We start from the raw sequence: 23,266 nt of genomic DNA, 5'->3' as shown, positions 1-23,266 counted from the left end.
TTCCATGAGCCCCTCAATGAAGAACTCTCTGCAGGCAGAGTGTGTATGGGAGAAGACACACAGAGCAGAGCCCAAACTAAGAGCGAGAACATGTTGCCGAAGGGTTTAGCAAGCAAGAGCTCTCGCCCAATGCTCTCCAGTTCTGGTCATTCCATTAACTGCCCCTTTGCCACCCTTTGATTCCTCCCTCCCCTAAATTACACTCTGGTAAGTTAAGTCACACGGACTAACGTGAGTAACATCATTAGATACAAGAATTGATATATTTACTATTTTTACAAATATATTCATTTAAACTTTAAAAAAAAGGATGGAAGAAAGAATAAAGCAGGGAGTTCCTGGTAAATCCAGCTGAAAGCAAAAGAACTTCCTGACCAGTTCCAGAAGCCAACACTCAAATCTGGCCCAAACTGAAGGTTCTGAGTTGTAAAATAGTCTCTAAATGCAACAATTCAAGGTAACCAAAGGTAATGAAGACCAAGGAAGGTGACCAGTGTGCATTAAAAGGGAAATACATCTCAAAGGAAATCTGAGTAATATATGGGCATTGACTTTTTATATGCGAATTCCACAGTAATAAGGAATAAACCCAACCTGTTACTGGTACTGACTAAGCAACTATTGGTACCACTGAACTTCTGCAGAAGCTGAGTGCTAAAGAAACCCTCTCCTAAGGCACAGACACTGCTTCACAAGATACTGGTCCTGAACATAACTAAAGACATTCCAGGATAAAGAATTCAATGAAGTTATATACAAATATGGGATTTCAAACCACAGGAATGCAATGATGCCAAATACAATTTATCCACAAAAAAAATCTGAATTTAAACCATCAGGCTTATATTCTTTTCTTTCATTCCTAGGAAACAGAGAATGAAGTAGAATTTTAAAAGCTTAAAAGCTTTACTCCTGTTAAAAAATATCCAAGATGAGTTTGGTACAGAGAAGGAGGTTATTGAGAATTAAAAAGCGCTCTGTATTCGAGAGGAATGCACTCTAACTCAGAGATAAACTGAACACCAAGCTTACACACTTGGATTTTATTAAAATGAAGTCCTTAATCCACAGGGCAAATACAACATCAACAGCTGCAATGCAAAGTTTCCCAGGGTGTTTTATCAAAGATGTTAGCCTTGACCTGGAGCAAGCATTTGCAATTCATCTGTCGTAGCATGCAGGAGCTGTGCTCCATAAGCTGCTGACTGTGCCAAGAGTCTGAAACTCTGTGAGGTAAACTTTGAAGCAGGCTATAGTCCAAGACATTTTGTGGACTTATCTTCAGGCTTGGGCTGAATCTCACCTGCTGTCACTGAATCCAAAATATGCTGTTTCCAGATAACAAACTTTGTAATCACAGAGCATATCAGAATTAAAATCCAGCTAAACCAAAAAAAAACTAAACGTAAAAAAAGATAAAATCTTCCTCTGGCCATTCTGCAAGAAGACCATAAAACTGTTTCAAATCTATGAAGGAAAAGGGATCTAGAAAGCAGCAGCTTGGGCTTCTTAAAGAGAATTGAAACACCAGAGACTTCTGCTGAGAGAAGAAAAACTGCCCCTGCTCCACTCCTGACAGTTCAGTTGACTGGCTGCATGGGGAGAACGGCCAGTGAGCGTGAAAGAACAGGGGCACAAAAGCATAATGGAACTGTCAGGTAAACCACACTGCAGTCATTACTTCAGTGACAACAAAGTTGCTGGGAGGGAATGAAAAAGGTGACTTGTTTGTTTGTTTGATGTTAAATTCTCTGTCTCTGATGAAACCCCATGAAAAATGATAGTCATTTATGTTCTCTGCACAGTAGCAAAGACATGCATTTATTTTTTGTGAAATCTGGAGAGCTCAATTCTGTACTCAGAATGACACATACTAGAAACCATTTCAACCTGTAACTGTTAATCTACTCTACCAATTTTATTATATAGTAATCAAAAGAAAACTCACTTTTGGCATATTAGGCAAAACACTGACTGTTTAATTTTCTTTTCACCTCTCTGTTAACTATTATTCTGTAGCCTTCAATGCCACTATTCCAAATGTGGAGGAAAACACAAAGCAGATTCAAAGGACTCCTACGCATAATGAGATGTTTCTAGTTCTGAAACATTCAGTGATCACTCAGGTACTTACCACCTGCTAATCAAGACAGCAAGGACTTTCCTGATCATTCACTTTTTTATCTTAAACAAATCAATGTATTCCTCAAGCCACTTACCCTGTAGTCTCTGGACACACCTTCTGATGGGACAGACCCTGAAATCTGACTTGAAATGGTCGCAGCTATCAGCTGTTTACACCATTCCACGTGGGATCCAGTCGGGCTACAAAACCAGAAATTTTAAATTATTTAGAAGTAATTAAAAATGTATATTGAAAACAGCGTAGCAACTGAGCACATCCAGAAAGCAACACTGTAAGTGATCACTAACATCATAAAAATTAGCTTGCTCTGTGGGCAGAATGCAACTATTTTGCTGATCAAATTAGGAAAAAGATTTTTATTATATCGAATCAGAGATGCAGAGCTGTCAGTAGGTTAAAAATGAGGTTAGGATCCTGTGAACTTATAAAAATGTTATGTTCCGTATCCAGTGGAATTTTTTTCACCATTCACAAACTTTTTTCTTAAAGCCATTCATAGAATGAGTTTGGTCAAGTAACAGGAAACTCCTTATTAATATTTCCTGTCCTTATTAATATTTCCTGATTATTCTGTAAATCCTCAGAATTAAATTACTCTATGCTAGTATTAAAGAATTTAAAGTATGCTAGTGCTGTATTCTATATTAATGTTAAATGTCGAAAATATATGTTTTCTAAAGGGTAACTTCTAGTTAGCTGTGTTTTTTTCCAATTCATAAAATAATCCCTGAATAATCTTCAGGGCAGGCCTTTCCATGTCACAACAAGGAATTCTGCAGTGTAGGGTGTTTGTAAGAACCCTAAAGCATCTGAACAGTAGAACTGCACTAAATCCCAGACGGTGCAATTTGAGAACAGTCACCTGAACCAGTGCTGCTCTCAAGTAAAGCAGTACTGAGAGTGAGAAGCAATGACAGTTTGAAGTGCACTGGGTCTGTTCAAACATGACAGTATCTGATGAAAAACTGGTAATGGCAGAGGGAACTGTTCCCTGAGTGCCACTACAGCCTCAGCTGACACCTTAGATAACTGCCATTTTTCTTCAAACCATTTAGCTGGGCTCTTCTACAGATTGAATGCTTATTCAGAAGCCAAATACAGCAAAGGAATGTTAATTATCTTTTTTTTAATTCATCCGTAAAATAGCTTTGGATTCTGTAAGTATCTCGTGACACTGAAGTGAATATACATACACACCCAGCACCCAACAGGTGCACCAGACCTCTGACATTAAGAGGGTGGGGTAACAGCCTTAGATGACCAATTATTACTTAACTAGAGATTTTTCCTTGCATTGACTCTGCCAGGTGACAACAACTTCACACCTGAAATGAAAGCTCTTCCAAAACTTTCCTGGTAAATTTTAGTAGCTTTCTTCCCACCTACACATTCTATACAGTACTAGATCTCACAATGCTGTTTTGCAACTAAAACAGATCTATGACAGTCCTGCTTTGAACAACAAAGATAACCCTCAGGTTAGTGCTGAACTGGAGCCCAGATTCACTTAAAAAAACTTTTCACTTAAGTTTTTCAATTAAGAGCCAAGGGCTAAATCCTACAGTAATCCTTTTCTGATCTCATTTATTTCTCTTTCTCTCACATCTCTTTAGGGCTTGCCTATGTTTGTTTTCAAATAAGCATTTAATTGTTAATTAAGAAAAGGATTAATTTCTCTATGGCTTATCTTCACCAGGGATCACTACATCAACAGAGTTAAAATAGTAGCAGGAAAACGAATGTGCATGCAGGACCATCCCCTAGGAACAGTGTCAGGAAGTGTCAGTGTGCCAGAGATCACACCGCTGCCTTCCCACCATCGGCCAAGTGGGGCACACACCAGTACTGCCTTTCTATTCTGTCTCATCTGCAGTCACTCACATTAGCGTGGCCTGTTACTGACACACTGGCAAATAAATAAGCCATATGACCAATGGACATTATAACTTCCCCAGGGTAGAACAGGATTAGGAAAAGAAAGCTGAGAATTAAGATAAGAAAGTACACTAATAAGGAATACAAAGGTGCATGTTTTGGTGATAGAAAATGGACATTTGATTTCCACCTTCACTAGATGAACAATGTAAAACTCCAGGTTTCTCCTAAAAGAGACATAAGAGAATACAGAGACTGGAACCTGGCGCTGATTTCTAAATAAAGTTTGCTTATTTATTTTTCATCGAGGTGACGTTTCTGTTAGTTTCAACTCCTTGTTTAAGGATTTTAGGCTCAGAACTTAAGGCTGCCTTCAGCTGGAAACTTCTAAATGAAGGAATGACTCTGCCAGCAGCTGCTGGAGGAGACGCGGTCCCATCTGGCGCCCAGCTCCTGGCACCGTCCCGGTGAGATCCGGCGGGCAGCCGGGCACCGGGGACACACCGCACACACCTACGGCCACACGGACAGCGGGACACACCGCACACACCTACGGACACACGGACAGAGGGACACACCGCACACACCTACGGACACACGGACAGGGTACACACCGCACATACCTGCAGGTACACAGACAGCGGGACACACCGCACACACCTGCGGACACACGGACAGCACCGGGGCACACCGCGGGGGGGTTGGGGAGGGAGGGTTGGTTCAGAGCACACCGACTGACACCACAGCGCACAGCGGGGGCGCACACAGCGGTGCCGGGGACAGTCACACCTCTGCAGACCAAACACACGCACGGCACCCTCGGGAACAGGCTCCAAGCTCTCCCCGCTCTCTGCACGGACGCTGCCCCCGCCCCGGGCCGAGCGCGCGCAGCCGCCCGAGCCCTCGGCCCGCCGGAGGCGGCACTGCCGGCACAGGCAACCGCAGAGGAAACTTTGACAACAGCCGGTTCCCGCCGCGGACCATGGGCAGCAGCCGCCCCCAGATTGCAGCTCCGCCGAGGCCGTCCTGAGGCCGGGGGGCCGCGCTCGGCCGAAGCTCGGCCCGAGGGGCTCCCGCCGCCTCCCCGCCCGGCGCCGCGGGGAGCGCAGGCCCCGCCGCCCCCTGTCTCGCCCGCCCGCCGGCTCCGGCCCCGCTCACCTGTCCAGGGTCTCGGTGCTGGGCTGCCGCGACCCCGCGCCCGCCGCCGCCGCCGCGCCCCCCGCCCGCACGGCTCGCCGGCTCCCGCCGCCGCCCTCCACCGCCGCCGCCCGCTCCATGGCCCCGGGATGGCGGGCGGGCTCCCGGCCCTGCCCGGCGCCCCGGCCCGGCCCCGCCGCCTCAGCCCGGCCCGGTGGGGCCCCGGCGGCGCCGAGCGCTGTCACCTGGCGGAGCCGCTTTCCCAGAGGCCCCCGCGCCGCGAGGGCGGGCGGCGGGGCCGGGCCGGGCGGAGGGAGGGCCGGGCCGGGAGGAGTGGGATGGATGGGATGGGATGGACACCCTGGCCCGCCGCCCCTCCGGCCACCGCACGGACACCCGAGCTCACGGACGGCGCGCCAGTGAAAGGGCTGTCGGAGACAGAGGGTTCAACACTGACATCTTTATTTTCCCCGCCCCGCACGTACACGGCAGACAGAGGATGTTCACTCCTCTCCCCCGCCCCAACGCCGCCCGACACACAGGGCCCGGCTCCGGAGCGGTCCCGCGGGATCCAGGGAGGGCGGGCGACACGGTTACTGAGGAAACAGTAGTACTGAGGAGATCCTGCTCGGTTATAAAACACGTTTTCTCATGCACGACAGGATGCTTGCTGCGAGACGACACCTGAACTCAAGGCAGAGGTTAACAATACATCAGGAGGTAGCACACAAGTCATGTCTTGGGTACAGCCATAACAGTGATGCTGGGGGGGGGTAAGGCATGAGCAAATAAACAAGGCATTCGACAAACCACCTTTCTAATTAAGTAACTGAAGCCCAGCAAAAAACCTAGGTTATTTCCTCAGGTTCATGGAAGTAAGAATACATAAAAAAACCTAAACTAGCACTCCAAGACGGGCATTTCTTATGGGATACTGGGCATTCATTGCTGGTGATGTGGACATCCCAGCTCTGCTTTTTCACCCCTCCTGGAAAAGGCACTCGGCACCTTCCCCTCTCCTTCACCACCTCAGCAGCTTCCCCAGATGTGTTCCTGGCAGGGAGCTGTTCCTGCAGCGTGCACAGGGCAGGAGGTGCCGTACAGACACAGCCTGTGTGCAGAACAACAACCCAGATCACCCCGTTACAGGGAGAGGAGAGAGGTGTTAACATTGACCACTTCGTCTGCCTACATTCACAAGTAGTATCTTCCAATATGTATTGGATTAAAACCACCCTTATATTGGTCTAATATGTAAAAACAGAATTAAAACAAGTATCTTATCTGCTGACTTGAGAAAAATCCAAGCCCACACAGAGCCTTGTTAGAGAGCTTCAAAGATAAATTCGGCTGAACAGTAATATGAAAAATGGTATATATGTAATGAAGTAAGTGCAAAAAGATCCTTTCCATTATATTACACTTTCCCAAATGCAATAGGTTACCATGTAGTGTTTAAACAGTAAAAACTATTACATTTTCAGAAATTCTTCACACCACTCAGATGTCACCAATATGTTCAACTCAAATACAGAAACTTTAAATATTCTAATAAAAATAGCTTTTTTTTAATAAACCACGAGTAAGTAGAAGGCAAATATACCAGAGTATGCATAGCTTTTAAAATGTAAAGTACGTTATGAACAACAGAGTATCCTTCCTCATTTACCTGATGTAATGCATCTTTTTACCTTAACAAGTCAAGATTTTGGGACAACATTGTAATTTTGGATACACATACTGGAGAACACAGACGGGAGAGTGAAATTTAGAGGACAAAATAAGTCATATAATCCTGTGTATTTAGAACATACATGTTGTATGCTCTGAACTTCCCTGAAAAACATAGTGCAACTCAGTGCATATAATGAATTAAATCAAGAGGCGGTATACTTTTATTCCTTTGAAAAAATACTGTTTTAAAAATATTCACTGTCCTCTAAACTGACTTATTTTATGGAACTATAGCTTTAAATTTAGTTTTCATATGCAAAATATTTACACTTTATAAACCTGCAGAACTTCTAATAAACTATATTATATATACTTACACAAAACTTAATTTATATATAATCCTATTATATCTTGCAGATCAAAACTCACCACATGTACAATAATTTACACTGACAGAAGCCTCAAGCATCAAAATATCTCCTTAAAAATAACAATATTAGAGTCCTCTGCAGATTTTGAACTGCAGTATTTCCTGGATTGCCTGAACATCATTAAACTTATGAGAATATGCAAAATTTTAATTAAATATCAAGAGCAAAGTTTGTGCTGTCATAAGAAATGCTTGCAGCTATTTAAAAAATACCTGCAATGAACAAATTAAAGGTTTACAAAAAGCCTGTGAAAGGAAGGCTTGAAACTAGAGCTCACAGGAAGGTTCAACGTAAGTGCACTCACTATATGCAAATCTTGGATACCAAAGCCCCTTAAATACTTAAGAATAAAATTTGCTGCACAGAAGTTAAATTAAACAGTAAACTATAAATGTACAAGTTTTCAAAATTATTTATAACTGAGAATTTTTCCCTACTTTGGTATAAAAGCTCCTTTAAACAGGCACGTTTACTTTAACAAGACAAACAGAAGCTTTAACACTATGGCTATTGGTGGATATTTAAGTAATGTCTCTGTGGGTCTGTTTTTAATTATATAAACCGTCTTTAGAAACATTTTATTCTGCATTAATCCAAAGAACCAATATTGCCCACAGTGATGATTTGCAATATACTTTAGATCTGAACAATTAGCCAAAACAGGACTTCTCTGAATCCAGTACAACTGGCATTTGTTTTTCTTTTTTTAAATAAAATCAATTTACAATTAAAAAGTTTTTTTTTTATTTTGATATCTACCGAGCTATTTGAACTTTTTAATCAGAAGCATAGCAGTGAAATGCCTTCCATATTTCTATTTCAAAAAAGGAAAATTTGGAATTCTATGATAACCAGAAAGTTTCAGCACTTCTCTCTGAAATCTTACAATAGAAGTTATTTTTTTTACCTCATGAACTCATATGTATTCCTAACAGGAATACACACATACCTAATTTTACACAATGTGAATATTCCTATTGCCATTAATGTGTTTATTCACGACATGTATTCAAGACTGAGCATGAATTTCCTTATAGGAACATGACCTACAATGTAATAAATTAAAGCATTCTTATGAAAACAATAAATCAATTTAATTTCCATTGTACCAGACTTTCCAAAGTAACTCTTAAAAAGCCCTCCATAACTATGAGTTGATTAATAATGTTCCCAGTCCACAGGTTCTGAAAGGCACGTAATCAAAGAGTTGGTTTTGTTTGTTCTGAAGTCCTCCTCAAATAAAGATAGTCTAAAATACTTTGTGTTAGGACAGTCTAACGTAAGGCATTAGAATATTCCTCCTTTTGCTATAGATCTATGTGAAGCACCACTTGCTATTACAGTATAGAAAGAAGCCAACACTTTCTTCAGAAATGTGTTTGTACTTGGGACATCATTTGTGAGGGAGATGTTGATGAGGCTGATGAATTGGGTATCTTAGAATTATTTGTGATCTGTAGCTCTTCAAGTCTCCTGATATAATCGTCTCGTAACGCAAGGAGCTCCATGTAACGCTGCTCCACGGGGTTTGGCTGCTAGAAAGAGATCCATGTTAGTCTTATCACTTCAGTCCAACTACTTCTACACAGTCAGGATGCTGCAGTATCCGTGGTTTCCTAGCACATGTAGCAGGTTCCAGCTAAACAGAAATACTCATTTCTGTAACCCAAGAGCCCACTGCCTTCCACTTGTCTCCCCCAAAGAAAATCTTTGCACAGAACAGTTTGTCCTAGCTCAGTAAAATCAGCCACCACTTCCTGGAGCATATAGATTTTATTTTCTTGTTATCTAACATTGTGTGCAAAGTAGCTATTCATATACCTTGTCCAAAGCTTTTTTCTTGACTATTAAAAGGTTTTAGATTCCAGAGGCCAGATGTCTCACCATCTTCCCTAAAAAACAGTGTTTAGCCAGATTAGATTATGAAGATATGAAATCCATGTCTTCAGATTAAATAACTTCTCTCACTGATGAGATTTACTTGTGTTTTTAATAGTAAATTTGCAACTTAGTGTAAATAAACAAGTGAAATAAAAAAACTTTATTAGTGAATTCTGTAAGTAAACTTAAATATGTTAAAATCAACTGCCCTGGCTTTCAGGAGATTACTCTGGGAGAGCATTTTAACTGCTTCCACTTTATTAGACAGAGTAATGGAACAAATGGAAAAGAAGTATTACCAATCTCTAAGGCAGATACAGAGCCTAAAGTTACCTTCAGCTGTATATACCTGTCCAGAAGTTGCTGCTGTTTCACAGTTAATTGCCTGTAACTCAAAGCTACCAGCAGTGCAGTCTCAGGAGCAAATGGAAATGCCTCCCAAAACCAGCTGAACCTGCACTCTGAGGGGCACCACTCACTGCCCACCCATATGAGGATCATGATGAATGCTGAGGCAACTGGGGAAGTTGGATCAATGCTGAATGCGGGTACTAAGATCATTAGTGATGTAGGGATAACGATTTTGTTAGTGACAGACCAGACTCTTCATTAGACTCAGGTCTGATGCAGAACATGCTTTGAAGTGATGGCACTAACAAAGGTACTCAAAAAAATGATTCATGCCATGTGTTCACAATTCAGCTGCTTAAGTGAAGATGAAGCATAAATTTCACAAGCAGAAAAAAACCCCACGCATTTTGTATAAAAAAAATGGTGAAAATTAGGGACCAGTAGTAGCAGCATGGAATATTGTCACATGGGTTTGCATTTCTACTAAGAAACTCCTGCCAAAAACCTCTCCTGAATAATGACAAAGTGCATTTTTAAGTAGATCTACAGCTAATTTGCATGTCTTATAATCTTTCACTTTCTAAAATAAATCTGTGGATTCACCTTTTGCAAAACACCCTCATCTTTCACAGTCAGCAAAAAAAGCTTTAAAACAAGAACTTCAAATTAAAATACCCAACGTACTTGTAAAAAGCCATAGCAAACTGCCTGGCTTCCCTGCACCTTCTGAAGTGCTGTAAATAATGCAGGAGATCGGCTGTGGAAAAGGAAGTGCATTGCTTCAAAACTCCTGACTCATTCCAGGGGCTGGAGTGTGAAGACTGCTTCTGTCAAAGAAATTGTCCCTCTATCTTGTCCTACTCAAACCTCCACAACTTGTTAAGGAAAGACAAGTTAGTCTCTGTGCACTATCTTTACGTGCCTCACTGCTGAGATTTCGAGCAAGACTGTGACAAACATCCACTGTCCATAAACTAAACATTAAAAGCACAGAACTCAACTATGTGTAACGTGATAAAAGCTTTTCTGGGCTTCCAATCTGAGCCACTTGTATAATTTTCAATAACAGCCTTCCTTCACAGTGTAAACAAAGTTGGATCATCAAAGTTAAATAAAAAAATTACATCTTACCATCAATAGAAGCCATCAATACAGACAGTTTTGAAAGAGAAAGGACTGAAAAGGTCATTTAATTTCTAAAGAACTTCATACCCTCTCTCAGAAAAAGGAGAAAGACTAAGCAAGTGCAACTAAGCATGTTTGTGATGCTAATGCCCTCACTCTTCAGGGATCAGCAAGCCCTATTTCTAAGCATTGTCATTCAGCATTTAGTAGCATCAAATGCCGTTGAAAAATGTTCCCGCAGCTGTCTCCAAGAAAAGGGGCTAGAAAGAAGTCGAGGATGACTTGCTACTAAACACTGAAATAAAGCTCAGTGTTCTGAGAAGAGCCGAGTTCAAATAAGAGAGAAATGAGTAATTACTTTCACCTTTTTTCTCCATCTTTACGAATATAATATTAAAAACCCGAACAGATTACAGGTACTATCCTACAAGTCAGTTATAACACAAAATCTTTCATATTTCCGAAGTCTAAAAGCATTTTTTGTCCATTATAGAGAATTTACTTACTTGTTGCCGAATTCTTGGGTTCCACCTGATGTAGTAACTGACCCAGAGCTCTAAGTGACGCATACTGGCTACTGGATAGAGTGCTCGGTTTAGCTCTTTACTATAAAAAGGATTGGTGTACTTAGATTTTTCACTGTTTATCAAAGACCATAACGATAACGTTTTCTCAGTCACTTTCTAAAACGAAATTGAAATAAGAACAGTAAATATTTGCAAAAAGATCAGGAAATCCATCACAGAAGCCATGGTTACATTCTAAAATTAATACACTTCTGGTTTACTTCGAAGCGCAAGTTACTGTATTAGAAAGATTCCAAAATCAATGCTTGACAAGTATTTCAGTGACTGCACACAACTACTGTTTAAGAAGAATAAAGCCAAGGGCTATAACCAAATACAATACAACCAAAACTTTCTGTAATCACCTAGAGTCAGGACAGCAATGCAATTAAACAAGCAGTGGTTCTACTAACCTCTTTTTCTCTGACAGACTCGCTGTTATACAAGAAAGTACCAAACCGGCAGCTGTACAAGTGATCCAGGATCGTAATCAGGAACTGCTCGTTGAATTCAAAGGCTGTAGGAAACTAAAACCAGAAAAGACAAATTCATTCTTTACACGGAAAAAGCAGAGAGATACGCACATGCCCTGGTTAAAAGGCTAAAGGTAGAGTTTAGAAGCCTGGGTACACGTACAAATAATTTTTAAGGTAATACTTTCATGTACTGCATAGTAGGCTAAGTGTTCAGATGACACAAGGTGTGCAACTTTCTCAAACTAGCCACTAAAAGAAACTCTTCTCAAAATTCTGTGTCTTTAATTTATAAAAAGAATAGAAGACAGATACATTTTTATGTTTTATGTCTATAGTGCACTCATAGTGCAGCACCATACAGGAAAAAAAAGTTTACATCCTAATCCTTGCCCTTAAACAGACCAAGTTCGCTGCTTTGCCTCATTACTTATTGAACATACAATATTTAAATCACAGCACTCAGAAGATCCCAAGCTTCCTTTTCAAGCTTTGACAAAACAACATGTCCCTGCAGTTCAAGGGACAGCTTCACAGAATGGTGAAATGAAACAACAGACTCCATTAAGCCAGTTGGATGCAATTCCTGTAAAAGCATTCTGCTGGGTACAAAACATCCCTCAGTATGTTTCCAAGAAATGTCCAGGACACATCAGCCGTGCCTGCACAGCCAATGCCACGTCAAGCAATGTAACTACAAGCTTGTATATCACTTTCAGAAACAGGGTAGAGAGATGGCACAGTTTAAAAGTAAATACACGCTTTTTGACTACAGGTCAGAGCAGAGGGGGGTACATTGTCCTCTGCAAATACATTTTTAAAAACAAAGATCTATGGGTTTGATTCAGAAGGTAATAGTGTGAAGAGATTACTGAAGAATAACACAACATACCTGTTTAGACATCTGCCACACACAATCAATAAACTGGAGGAAGATGGGTGATCTGTCTGCATCAGCGTGATTTTTATCACCATGGCCTATTCTCTGAAATGAAGCAATACAGTCTCCTGTTAACCAAAACAGGCATTTTATGGCAACAGACATTATTTCTTCTTTTGTACTAGAACATTCTTTTGTAACAGAGCAACCTGGTCTTATAATTTACAAATGAGCTACTGCACCAAGGAGGAGAGATTCAGATATAGAGAAATACTGCAAAGCTGTTCCAAACATGTCTGAAAAAAATTCCAAAGTGATAACTAGTCCTGTTACAAAAACCTGTTAGTTATTGGACAAGCAGAACTGTTAAAGCATGCATTACTTCGCAAATAATCAAAACCTATTTTGAACTATATTTACATAGTAAGTCTGTCAAAAGCCGAGTTACATACTTTGTCTTCTTTTGTATTTTAAGCCACTGGAGAACCCAGATCAAACTACGCACACAGAATCCCCTCTTCCCTCTCCACACTTGAACCTTAAGTAGTCAGCAAACATAAGGGAGCTCAAAGAAACGTTCATGTTCTTGCCACAAAATTAATACAGATTTTTGAAGTTTGGGTGAACCACTTATTCTGAGGAGCCTAAAATAACAATCAAAGGAATTCTCCCCACAGACAGAAAAAAAAATTTACATTTGGTAAATGCTGTTTACTTCCTTTTAGCATCTGATAGCTGAGAACAGGTAAGATTCAGGGAATAGAGATTCTATTAACTCCACAATTCTGTTTGAATGTACTTGCCTGGAGGAGACAGGCAAGTCTTAGTACGTTGAACTAAGATGTTGTCTATCTGCCTGTAAGATCACCAGCTTAATGTCTTAAGGACATGAAAAATCATAAAACCCCTACACTACTCTGTACAATGGCTTGCAAGATAGTTTAAAATAATAGAATTGAGTGGAAGGAAATAGAGGGAGATGAGAGATTGCAGCTGAACTCAGTCAACAGTAGCAAATTACTCGAAAAGCACTATAGGGAAGACAAACAAATTGGTCTCCTTGCTCTTCAGTTTTCATGATTTGAAATGCTTGCTATCTTTTAACAGTCATATATGTGTTCAGTAAGGAGTAAAAGTCTGTCTACTTTCACTAACATTAGCAGTTTTAGGATGTCTGAGTATTTTTCATCTATAATTATGTCTTGTATTTGTCATATTAGAATGAAATTCCACATAACAAGCAATTTTATCAACTGCATACTGCACTAAGTTCACTACACATAGAAAAGTTGGTGTAGGGAATTCCTTTTCAACAGGGAAACTTCTTGCACACATCATTAGATAAAAAATATGGAGAGGAACTTAAGTATTCTATTATTTGGTGATTTGATATTAAATAATGCAAATTGCAACCCTGGTTCCATGAAAATGTGAAGCTTGCTCTAACCCAGACAATATAAGTAACATCCTAGTCCTCAACTCCTCACTTGAGGGAAAACATAACAACAGTAGTTTCAGAGGTGATGTTCAGGAAATGCTCTAACTGCACTGAGTGTCCAGCCCTCACTATTCAAATTCACAGCTCAACCAATTAATTATCAAACTAAACCAGGGTATGTATGATCAAATATTTTTTTCTTGCATTATCAGGGTTTTTTTCATAGAGTCTTTCATGTTGGAAAAGACCTTTAAGATCATCAAGTCCAACCATTAACCCAGCACTGACAACTCCACCACTAACCCATGTCCCCCACAGGTTTTTAAATCCCTCTAGGGATCCTGACTCCATCACTTCTACAGAACACTTCAGGAAAGACCTACCTTCACTATAAGCATAACAATCCATCACATTAGAATTTACAGTGCTCTCAGATTACAGCAGGTGGCTAAAGAAGAGTGGCTTCAACCATTTGCAAAGATTGCTACTTGAGTGAACAAATTGGGAAAATAAAATAGCAATTTAAGCAAAAGCAGCTACTTAAATCATCCTTATTGCTGCTGCATTGTCAGACATGAACCAATGGACTGAGCAAGTCACCTGGAAGGGATGTGAAGTCTTGCTTCACTATTAGGAGAAAAACATTATCCATTAAAGAGAGAACACAGTCCTTTGACTACCCAACTAAAATGAATGGTTTAACAAAAAGAATCACAGATTATTTGAATTTATTCATAATGGTGAAGGACACACATCTTTCTTTTTAAGCTTTGTGTTAAAGTATAATGCATGCACTAGGCTACAAGTCTCCTAGTTACACTATCTAATTTTATCTGCATCGTAACTTTTTTTTTAAATATAAAATAAAATGTGAGAATAAAAAGTCAAGCCAATGGCTTCACATTTTCCTGTGGCTGTACCAAGATAGAATACTTAAAGGTTTATATATAGAACATATCCTTACTGAAAGACCACAAGTTAAGTACACAAAAAGATGGACTACATCAGGTATCACTCTCAATAGCCAAAATGCAAATCTTCTAAGCCTCAAAGCACCTTTAGAACATCAGATCAAAAACTGCCACAGCCTACAAGCACACATAAATGAAGGGATTCAGGCTGAGTAGCTAAACGTGAATTTCCAAGTGACTAAGACACTCCTGCAAATGTAAAATAGGCATGAAATACACACATATTTTTCTGTTTCTTAATTTTTATTTTCCAGATTGCCTATTTTCCCAATTTTGGCAATATTAAGTAATACCTATTCCATTAAGGACAAAATATCCACGCAAATAACTTCTACTGAAGGTGTGGAAACTTCTTACTGTGAATAACAGGGTTCAGCATGAACAAGTAACACTGCTGTAATGTTTGCAGGAACAGCACATTTTCCCTGGCAACCTGTTCTGCTTCTCCAGGTTGCTCATACAGGTTTCCTGGTTAAATGGGTAGCTGTCAAATTTAGTAGAAGTTCCACTTAGACTCTGAAAAGTTTTCTAACACAGACAGTATAAACATGTGGATATTAAGGACTCACTATGGCCAATTTCTACTTAACCTTCTAAGCATCCAGAAGACAACTGAAAAGAACAAGAGTCAGCGTTACTGGTGACAGCCTCTTGAGAGGTATAATGACAAGTTTAGAACATTTTGGGAAGCAGCATTCAAAATATCACAATATACACTGGCCAGACTCATTCATCTGCTTTTTGTGACATTCAAAACAGTCCAGAGGGAGAGTGACTGAGAACCTTGCGTCCCAGCTTTCTCTGATCTTTGGCAGAAAAGTTTCAGAGGATGTAATTTTTCTGCCTTCTTATTTTCTTTGCTCAATAACCACAGTAAGCCTAGCAATTCTGTGGTTTTAAAAAGGATGTAAAGGACAAAATATGAATTTTCAGAGAAAGAATAGCAAGAAAACCATTGACCAAACTGGTCCAAAAACAAAAGCTCTACTCAGTTTACCTGGAAATGTTTTAAATCCAAATTCCAAAAAAGTGAAATGAATTATCAAACCTTTACACAAACCAAGTATCTTAACATTGAAACCTTTTTAAAAATTTAACACCGCACGGTCCTCTCGATTATCTTTTAATTCTTACCGATGCAAACTTGTGTCCAAAGCTTATCCACTCCTTTTGCACCAGAACTTCAAAGCCTTCGATGGTTCTGTAGTAGCTGTCCAGCATCAGCATGGCCAGGGAGGTGAGCTGTGCCGTGCGGTCCCAGCCGTCGCTGCAGTGAACCAGCACAGAGCTCCGGCCCGACGACACCTTGTCTGCCACCTGGATTGCCCCTGTCAGCACAAGCTGGCAGGGAGGAACACACACCAGGCAACACACATTGACTTCTGCTAAAATGATAATGCTGCACTGATTTATTTGTATCTACAGTGCCTAAATTAATAGTGTTTCCGTTCAAAGACCTAAGAAGTGCGGTGTAGTTAATTGGAAAAGAATTTTCTAGGAGATCAAGAAAATTTCTTGTATAAAAATAGAGAAACGGATTGGTTCCCTAATCCCTTAGTAAGATCAAATTCATCTCACAGCAAATTCTTAAAAAACGGGGCAGAAAACAGTAGCCTTGATAAACCAAAGAACGTAAGCTTCTTTTTTAAAGAAAGAGAGGATTTACCCTAGGATATACTCTCTAAAAATTCTGTATTATTTCATTTGGCTTCTTTCTTTGAACTAAATTACTGAATTATCTCAGTTGTTGGAAAAAGGAACTCATACCCTTCTAATATGCTTATTTTCCAAATATTAAAATAAATTGAAAATTTTATTAAATAGGATTCATTACATAATACTCCAAATACTTTTGCACAGTTGTACTTGAAGCAAAAGGTTCAGAGGAGAACTAATAAGAACATTGGTGAATTACCAATTTAAGTATTTTACTTGTGCTACAAGATGGAAATTACAAAATTTACAACTAAATTTACAAGACTTATTTACAAAATTGTAATTCACAAAATAAAGTCGCATACATACTGGCAACTAAAGTATTTACTAATCTTTCACAATGACAGTTATCTGTAGTCCTGTATTGCCAGAAACCAAAATCAGTTTGCACACACCTAAAGACAGTTAGTCTAAGAATTCATTCCTCTATTAAAGACATTTAACTTGAGGCAGACAAACACTGAATACTGTTGCTTAGTAATGATATCTCATAATATACTCTCAGATTAGTTGGCAAAAGAGTCAACACTCACTGATGCTGGTTTTTTTAGTCCAAGTAGTTCAATGAGTTCCATATCAGGACTATCTCAAAGCTCAGCAAAGAAAGCAAGTCTGATACAACTGATCTGGACAAACTCTTTTCAAACAATCAAGGAACAGTTACCTTTATATGTTCTAACCAGTGGGTAGATTCCAGACTGGACAACCAGTGTGATTCTTCCACATTAGGATAAACAATGTCCTTCAGCTTCTTCAAAGATTCCCGCATGACGTGAATATTGTGAATGTCCAAGAAGAAAAGTTCTGCATTGGGATATGCATCTTCACCTTCATATCCTCCCCCAGTTGCCTACAAACAGGAGATCTGAAATTAACTTTAGTCATATGCACACTGTTATAGCAGCCTTTCAACAGAGCAAGAAGGGAGTGAATGTTATTTATACTTTATTTTGTAGTTGGGCAATATATAGTTTCGGTTGCTTGTTCCAAACTTTCTGTGAATAAATTTTTCCTGACTTCAAATTTAAATCTCCCCTGGCACAACTTGAGGCCATTTCCTCTTGCCCTATCACTTGTTATTTGGGAGAACAGACCAACCCCCATCTCACTACATCCTCTTTTCAGGTAGTTGTAGAGAGTGATAAGGTCCCCCTGAGCCTCCTTTTCTCCAGCATAAACACCCCCAGCTCCCTCAGCCTCAGAGAGCTGCAAAATTGCAGCATTTCTTGCAGACAGCAAAAACATGCCATGAATAGGGATAAATAAATTTTGCCTTTATAAGCCATTCCAGCCACCAACTACACATCAGACAACAGCCTAAAGCACAGTATAGCCTTTCCCCATGAGTACCACCTACACTGCTGTAACAGCAGCGCAGTATCTCTACTGTATGCTCCCTATCTCCTTTCTCAACTGTGGTGTTAGTCTCAGAGCTGCCAGGCTCTGCACTGAAAGAAGAAATGATAGTATTTTTCTCTTCCCTTTGAGTATTATGAAGTCCTGGTGAGGAATGATTGTAATTTTAGCATTAGGGCTGCTGCAACTCCTATTGACTGTGTGGTTTTGACCTATGTACGAGGAACACAGGAATGCATGAGTGGCAAAGCCCAAGATTTTGCTTATGCTAATCTTCACAGCTGTTCCCAAAAACTTTTTCCAGTGGTGATCAACACTGACTTGCACTTTTTAGATCATTGTCCCTCAGACTCAGAAACGCACTCTGTTTCTTCTACTGCTCTGATTGAGCATTTCGTATTTAGACATGTCAGGAGTTAATTAAAACACATGGGTGAAATACACAGAACTTTAAAAAAACCTGCAAACTGTGTTTCATGCTTCAATACACATCTGTGTATTAAGTTTGTCCATAATACATTAACTTAATTCTTTCCCCAGTTCTCACAGTGCAGAGGGGAGTCATGCCTGATTTCAGTCCCATGCTAAGATCTGTGCTTGACTGATGACACAGTAAAGCATATCTGGAAATCCACATATGGTCCTGAAACCCTGCTTACTTTAGGCACTCACGTCCTTTCACAGCCTTAAGCCTCAGTATTTGATCATGTACATATGTATTTGACTATGTAAATTTACCTACATTAAGATTATACTACTCCCCAAAACCTTCTCACAGAAAACTTCAAACTAAGTGTCCTCCCCACTCCCTTCAAAAATTAGGGTATTAAAAGTATCCGTTTACCTTGTTTGCGACTGCGTTGACATTGGGCCTGGCGTCGTAGATGGTCAGTTTGGAGATCTGCCCGTTGGCCTCCCTGATGATATCAAGATATCTTTCATCATCTTTATTCCGCTTGCCACTCATTCCAACCAGGGGCTGACTGCAGCGCATAATCACAGCTTGAGTCTCGGGGTGAATCCACGAGAGGACCTGCTCACGTGTCACACACGCGTCAGAAAAGCAGCATTTTATAAAAAAATCATAACTTAAAATTTAAAGCTTTAAAATCGGTAACATGGACATTAACACCTTTTATTTTGTCAAAATACAATCCCTAGACACCTCACCTGCTTTTACTGTAGTCTCATAAAATTTAATAATATTCTTTGAGTTCATTCTCTTACATATTTAATGCTTACTGAAATCATACTTACCTATATAATCCTGTGTATTTTACTATTTTCCTACAAGTCTTAGGTTACACAAATAATTCCGAAAAGCAAACTAGAAACAAACGCAGCAGTATCTGCTGAAACTAAGAAATAATTCAGAAGAATGAACTCATTGTAGAAAGAGTGACTAAGATGCTCCGATTCTACAAGAACAACTTTTCCCCTTTTTTTTTTTTTTGGATAAAGAAGGGAAGTTAAACCTTTCTGCAGTATCTTGAATGTTTTCTGTTCTCTTTAAAGCACATTTTGTTCCTCAGCCCTCTTTACAAAGAGGAGGCACTGGAGCAAAGCACATGCTGCCTTTGTTGTTGTTCTGAGCCGGAGAGGACTTGCCACAAAAGAGAGACAGAGAACTGCCTGGGGAACAGATGCTGTGCCAGAGATTAAAGATAAGCAAGAAACCCAAGAAGCAAGCAAAAAAATGCAAATTCATTGTTGGAAAATATTAAGAAAGAGCATTCGTACCCAGTCTGAAAGTTGTGGGTTACAGAGTAAAAGAACAGAGTTCAAAAAAAACCCCAAAACAATCCTCAGAAAGTGTTCAGCCCTGAAATACACTCTGAGCTGTAGATCAGAAACTAGACCTGCCAGTGTGTGTGCAGGTGAGCATGACTGGCTATTTCCTGACAAGAATAAAATTACTATTTAAAATTACTATTTTAATAAAATTACTACTCCCAAGGAAATTACTCTCACTGTACAGGCATATGAAAAACCCTGTCATGAATTCTGAGATGACAGGGATGATACAGATAAGTTATAAAAACTATATGCACACTCTATACATTACATATATATATTCTATACATGTTACATGTTATACAGATATAGGTGTGTGTGTATATATAGTAAATTTACAATTACAGGCCTAGTCTGTCAGTAAATACCATATCTAATAAATATTTATCATATTGAGCTGTGCATCTGTTTGAAACTAACTGAGATTCAAGGCAGCTTTCCAATACTGGCTAAAAATACAGCACATCTTCCACGTTTGCCAAATGCAAATATTAGTTAAAACAAGTATTAGGATAGAAATTACTATTTTCTATAGTGCTGTAAAGAGCTGACACATAAAATTTCTCTTACCTCAAAGAATTTTCATTACAGAAGTATACTTAAGTCAAATGGGTTTTTCTTAAATTGCACAAACTAAAAAGCCCAAGAATTCACTAGAGAAACCATGCATGAGGTCTTATTTTAGGATTGACCATTGAAACTGTGTTTAAATGCCATGTGGTTTGCTGACAGGATAACATTACGGGCATCCAGCAATAGTCAACCAACCAGTGCAGATGGTTCATCTTTCATTAAGAAAAGGGAAACTGCACTGCTGGCTGTTGTTACCAGAAAAGCCAAGTTTAAACAAATGAAGCTGGAATGGGTGATTGTTGTGGGGGAAAAACGGAAGCGTGGCTTGGCCAAGACACCAGTTGCAAGGAGTGAGAACCACCAGCCAATCATAACTATTTTGCTGTAACCATTTCCAAAAAAAGCATCCTGTTTGTCATGTTCAGCAGAAAGTTGTACGGATGTGTACTTAAAACGAGCTGCACCTCAAGGTAAGTTCCATCACATAACACTCACCGGGATTCTGTTTCGGGACCTAAAGGCAGCAACTTTCTTGAGATCCTCATCTGTTGCATTATATGGCACGACTAAGAGTGCTGGGTACGTGTCACACAGCCCATAATGTTCGTTAATAAAAGTCACTCGCCACCGTTCGTTAGGCAGTCCCTGAAACATAACACACGGTTTTGCTGCTTGTCTTTGGCTGCACAAATAGTTAATTCTGCTCTTGAATTTTACATGACATTATGGCCACATGGTGGCAACAACCTACCAATTTAACCTAACTGAAGTACTGTTTCAAAACAATAGAAGAAAAAGATTACAGGAACACACAAACCAGATCATTGCCGATGGATCTGCAGCCTTAAACAGCTGCACAACCATCTCATACCCTTATGGACAGAGTTTGAGTCTTACAGTAAATTACAAAACAATGACTGAAACTAGGAGATGTATTTCTTTAACTGTGGGATTGAGGAAAGAAAATAAGCTTCTCTCCTTCCTTAAAGCTCTGCCTTTCCACTTTCTCTGCTGTGGTCCTAAGCAGCTGTGGGAGGAAGTCCCATAATAACCTTTCTTCCCTATAGCCCAATACTACCTTCAGGTTAAAAATAAGATTCAGGGTAACTTTCTGATTGAGAAAGAGTAACTCCTAGTTGCAGTCTGCCCAGTAAGGCATTTCCAGGAAACTGAGAAATACTGATAAGCCCTTCACACACACAGCATGGGGTTTGTGTGGGTGTTTGTATTTTCACTTTTTTGGCTCTTAGGCTTGAAGCACGAACCAAAAAAACTACAGAAGAATAAAAAATAAGGAAGTTCTTATTGTCTGCTATTTAATATTTTTAAATTTTGTATTTAAAACAAACAAAAAAATTATCTAAAAGACATTTAAAATTAAATATATCATCCTCTTTCATTGACATTTTTCCAAAATCACCTAAGGAGCAAGGTAGAGTACTGATAGACATTTATAATTTCTGTAAAGTAACACTGTTTCTAAAACAAGCTGCTTTCCCCCCCCCTCCTCTTTACTTCAGGAAGAAGGAGACCAAATCAAATCTATGTTTAGGACACTGTAGTTACATATTTGGCACATTCTCCCCACCCCTTGTGGCCTTAGCAGGGGCACATTGTAAGAAGCATCAATAACTTCCTTCAAAGAGCAAAGACTACCTTCCTGTGACATTCTTGTTTTCTTAAAGGTTCCAGTGTTTTATTTCTTTTCTTTAATTTTTTTGAAGTTGCATTTCCATCCTCTCCAATTCTCAGCTCCCCCCCCCATAACAAAAACTGGTAAGAGCAATGCACAAACAGTAACTCCTCTGTGCAAGTTGTCAGACGTGAAAGCACCAGGCAATGGCAACTTTAATAACTCACTTGTCTCCTGTACTCGGACATCGGGTTGTACACCATCCATCCATTTTCAGAAAACTTTTCTTCATTTACAAAGGCAAAAAAAAGCTGTAAGATGTAAGAGAAGCTGATTACACCAAACTTGGACTGGAATTGGCAAATATGAGGGCTCATCATCAGTTGTACCCTAATCCCCACCACAAGACAGGACTGACTGCTCCATGCCAGCCCCACACTCTCCATTTAAATCTGGTATGTCCAACATTGTAAAGCGAAGAGCAAGAAGTAACAGAAGATGCAGATCTGCTAATGAAATAATGAAAATATGACAATAGTTAGGAGGTGGAAAAATAATAAAAACTATAAAGCTTAAACAGTTGGATCTTTTTTACTGGTAGGAGGTTTAAATGTTTTAGAATGGTTTGTTTCCTGTATTTCACATTATCACCAAGTAAACTACCATCTTCTCACCAAAATTCCTCCAATAGGCACAGCTGCAGTTACCACACACAATACTAAATGCTAAATTCAAAGTGTAAAAAGGTTGCAGTTGCTATCCATTTCCATTAGGAAGCAGCTGCCTTTCTGCATCCCCTCCCCATCTGATCCTCACTAAGAGAAATCCTATTTACTGTGAAACTCCATGAAAATTTAAAAGTTGCCACTGAAAATTATGTGGTTACACTATCTACTTTTCTCTTGCTTTATTGCTCACTCTCATGACTCATTTATACAACACAGCATCCTCAACCAGCATTCCAACAAGTTCCTCATACCTTTTAGCTTCCTCCTCCTTTCAACCAATTCCAAGTGGGCTGTATTACCTAACTAACCCTTTTTTTTTTTACTTGGTTTGTTTTTACAGTTTATGATGAAAGCAAAAATAATGTTTATTTTAAGAATCTCCTTCACTGAGAAAATTGATTTTGGTGGCCTACAAATTCTTCAGATGCCAAAAGGAGCATGAAACAAAGTTGCTTCAAAAAAATAAAAAAAAAAAATACAGAAGAGAATGTGTTGTCCTGAGCTAACTGAGCAACAGC

General features: G+C 39.7%; 2 protein-coding genes across 14 annotated transcripts in view; both read right to left on the bottom strand.

Moving 5' to 3' along the window:
- Positions 1 to 5,248, bottom strand: part of MTMR1 (myotubularin related protein 1) — a 38,425-nt gene extending 33,177 nt beyond the window's left edge. For 6 of the 8 annotated variants that reach the window (XM_039381735.1, XM_039381736.1, XM_027716471.2 and 3 more), the window contains exons 1-2: positions 5,180 to 5,248; positions 2,220 to 2,325 (exon numbers count right to left, since the gene is read on the bottom strand). The gene's annotated coding sequence lies outside the window, so the exon portion shown is untranslated. Of the gene's footprint in view, positions 1 to 2,219; positions 2,326 to 5,179 lie in introns of those variants that run through there. The other 2 variants (XM_039381737.1, XM_039381738.1) reach the window with 1 other exon arrangement.
- A 355-nt stretch (positions 5,249 to 5,603) lies between these two features.
- MTM1 (myotubularin 1) overlaps positions 5,604 to 23,266 on the bottom strand; it is a 39,332-nt gene continuing 21,669 nt past the window's right edge. For 4 of the 6 annotated variants that reach the window (XM_027716483.2, XM_027716475.2, XM_039381734.1 and 1 more), the window contains 9 exons: positions 22,248 to 22,331; positions 20,883 to 21,032; positions 18,865 to 19,053; positions 17,329 to 17,514; positions 16,083 to 16,289; positions 12,552 to 12,644; positions 11,600 to 11,713; positions 11,127 to 11,303; positions 5,604 to 8,798 (listed from right to left, as the gene is read on the bottom strand). In XM_027716483.2, coding sequence (XP_027572284.1) covers positions 8,631 to 8,798; positions 11,127 to 11,303; positions 11,600 to 11,713; positions 12,552 to 12,644; positions 16,083 to 16,289; positions 17,329 to 17,514; positions 18,865 to 19,053; positions 20,883 to 21,032; positions 22,248 to 22,331 — 1,368 coding nt within the window. In that variant the 3' untranslated portion in view covers positions 5,604 to 8,630. Of the gene's footprint in view, positions 8,799 to 8,921; positions 9,156 to 11,126; positions 11,304 to 11,599; positions 11,714 to 12,551; positions 12,645 to 16,082; positions 16,290 to 17,328; positions 17,515 to 18,864; positions 19,054 to 20,882; positions 21,033 to 22,247; positions 22,332 to 23,266 lie in introns of those variants that run through there. The other 2 variants (XM_027716484.2, XM_027716486.2) reach the window with 2 other exon arrangements.

Source organism: Pipra filicauda, unplaced genomic scaffold (genome assembly GCF_003945595.2).
Source record: "Pipra filicauda isolate LSUMZ 115617 unplaced genomic scaffold, ASM394559v2 scaffold239_size1682155_pilon, whole genome shotgun sequence".
Taxonomy (NCBI): domain Eukaryota; kingdom Metazoa; phylum Chordata; class Aves; order Passeriformes; family Pipridae; genus Pipra; species Pipra filicauda.
Note: the sequence above shows the minus strand (reverse complement) of the source record. Positions and strands in the feature narration are given on the sequence as shown.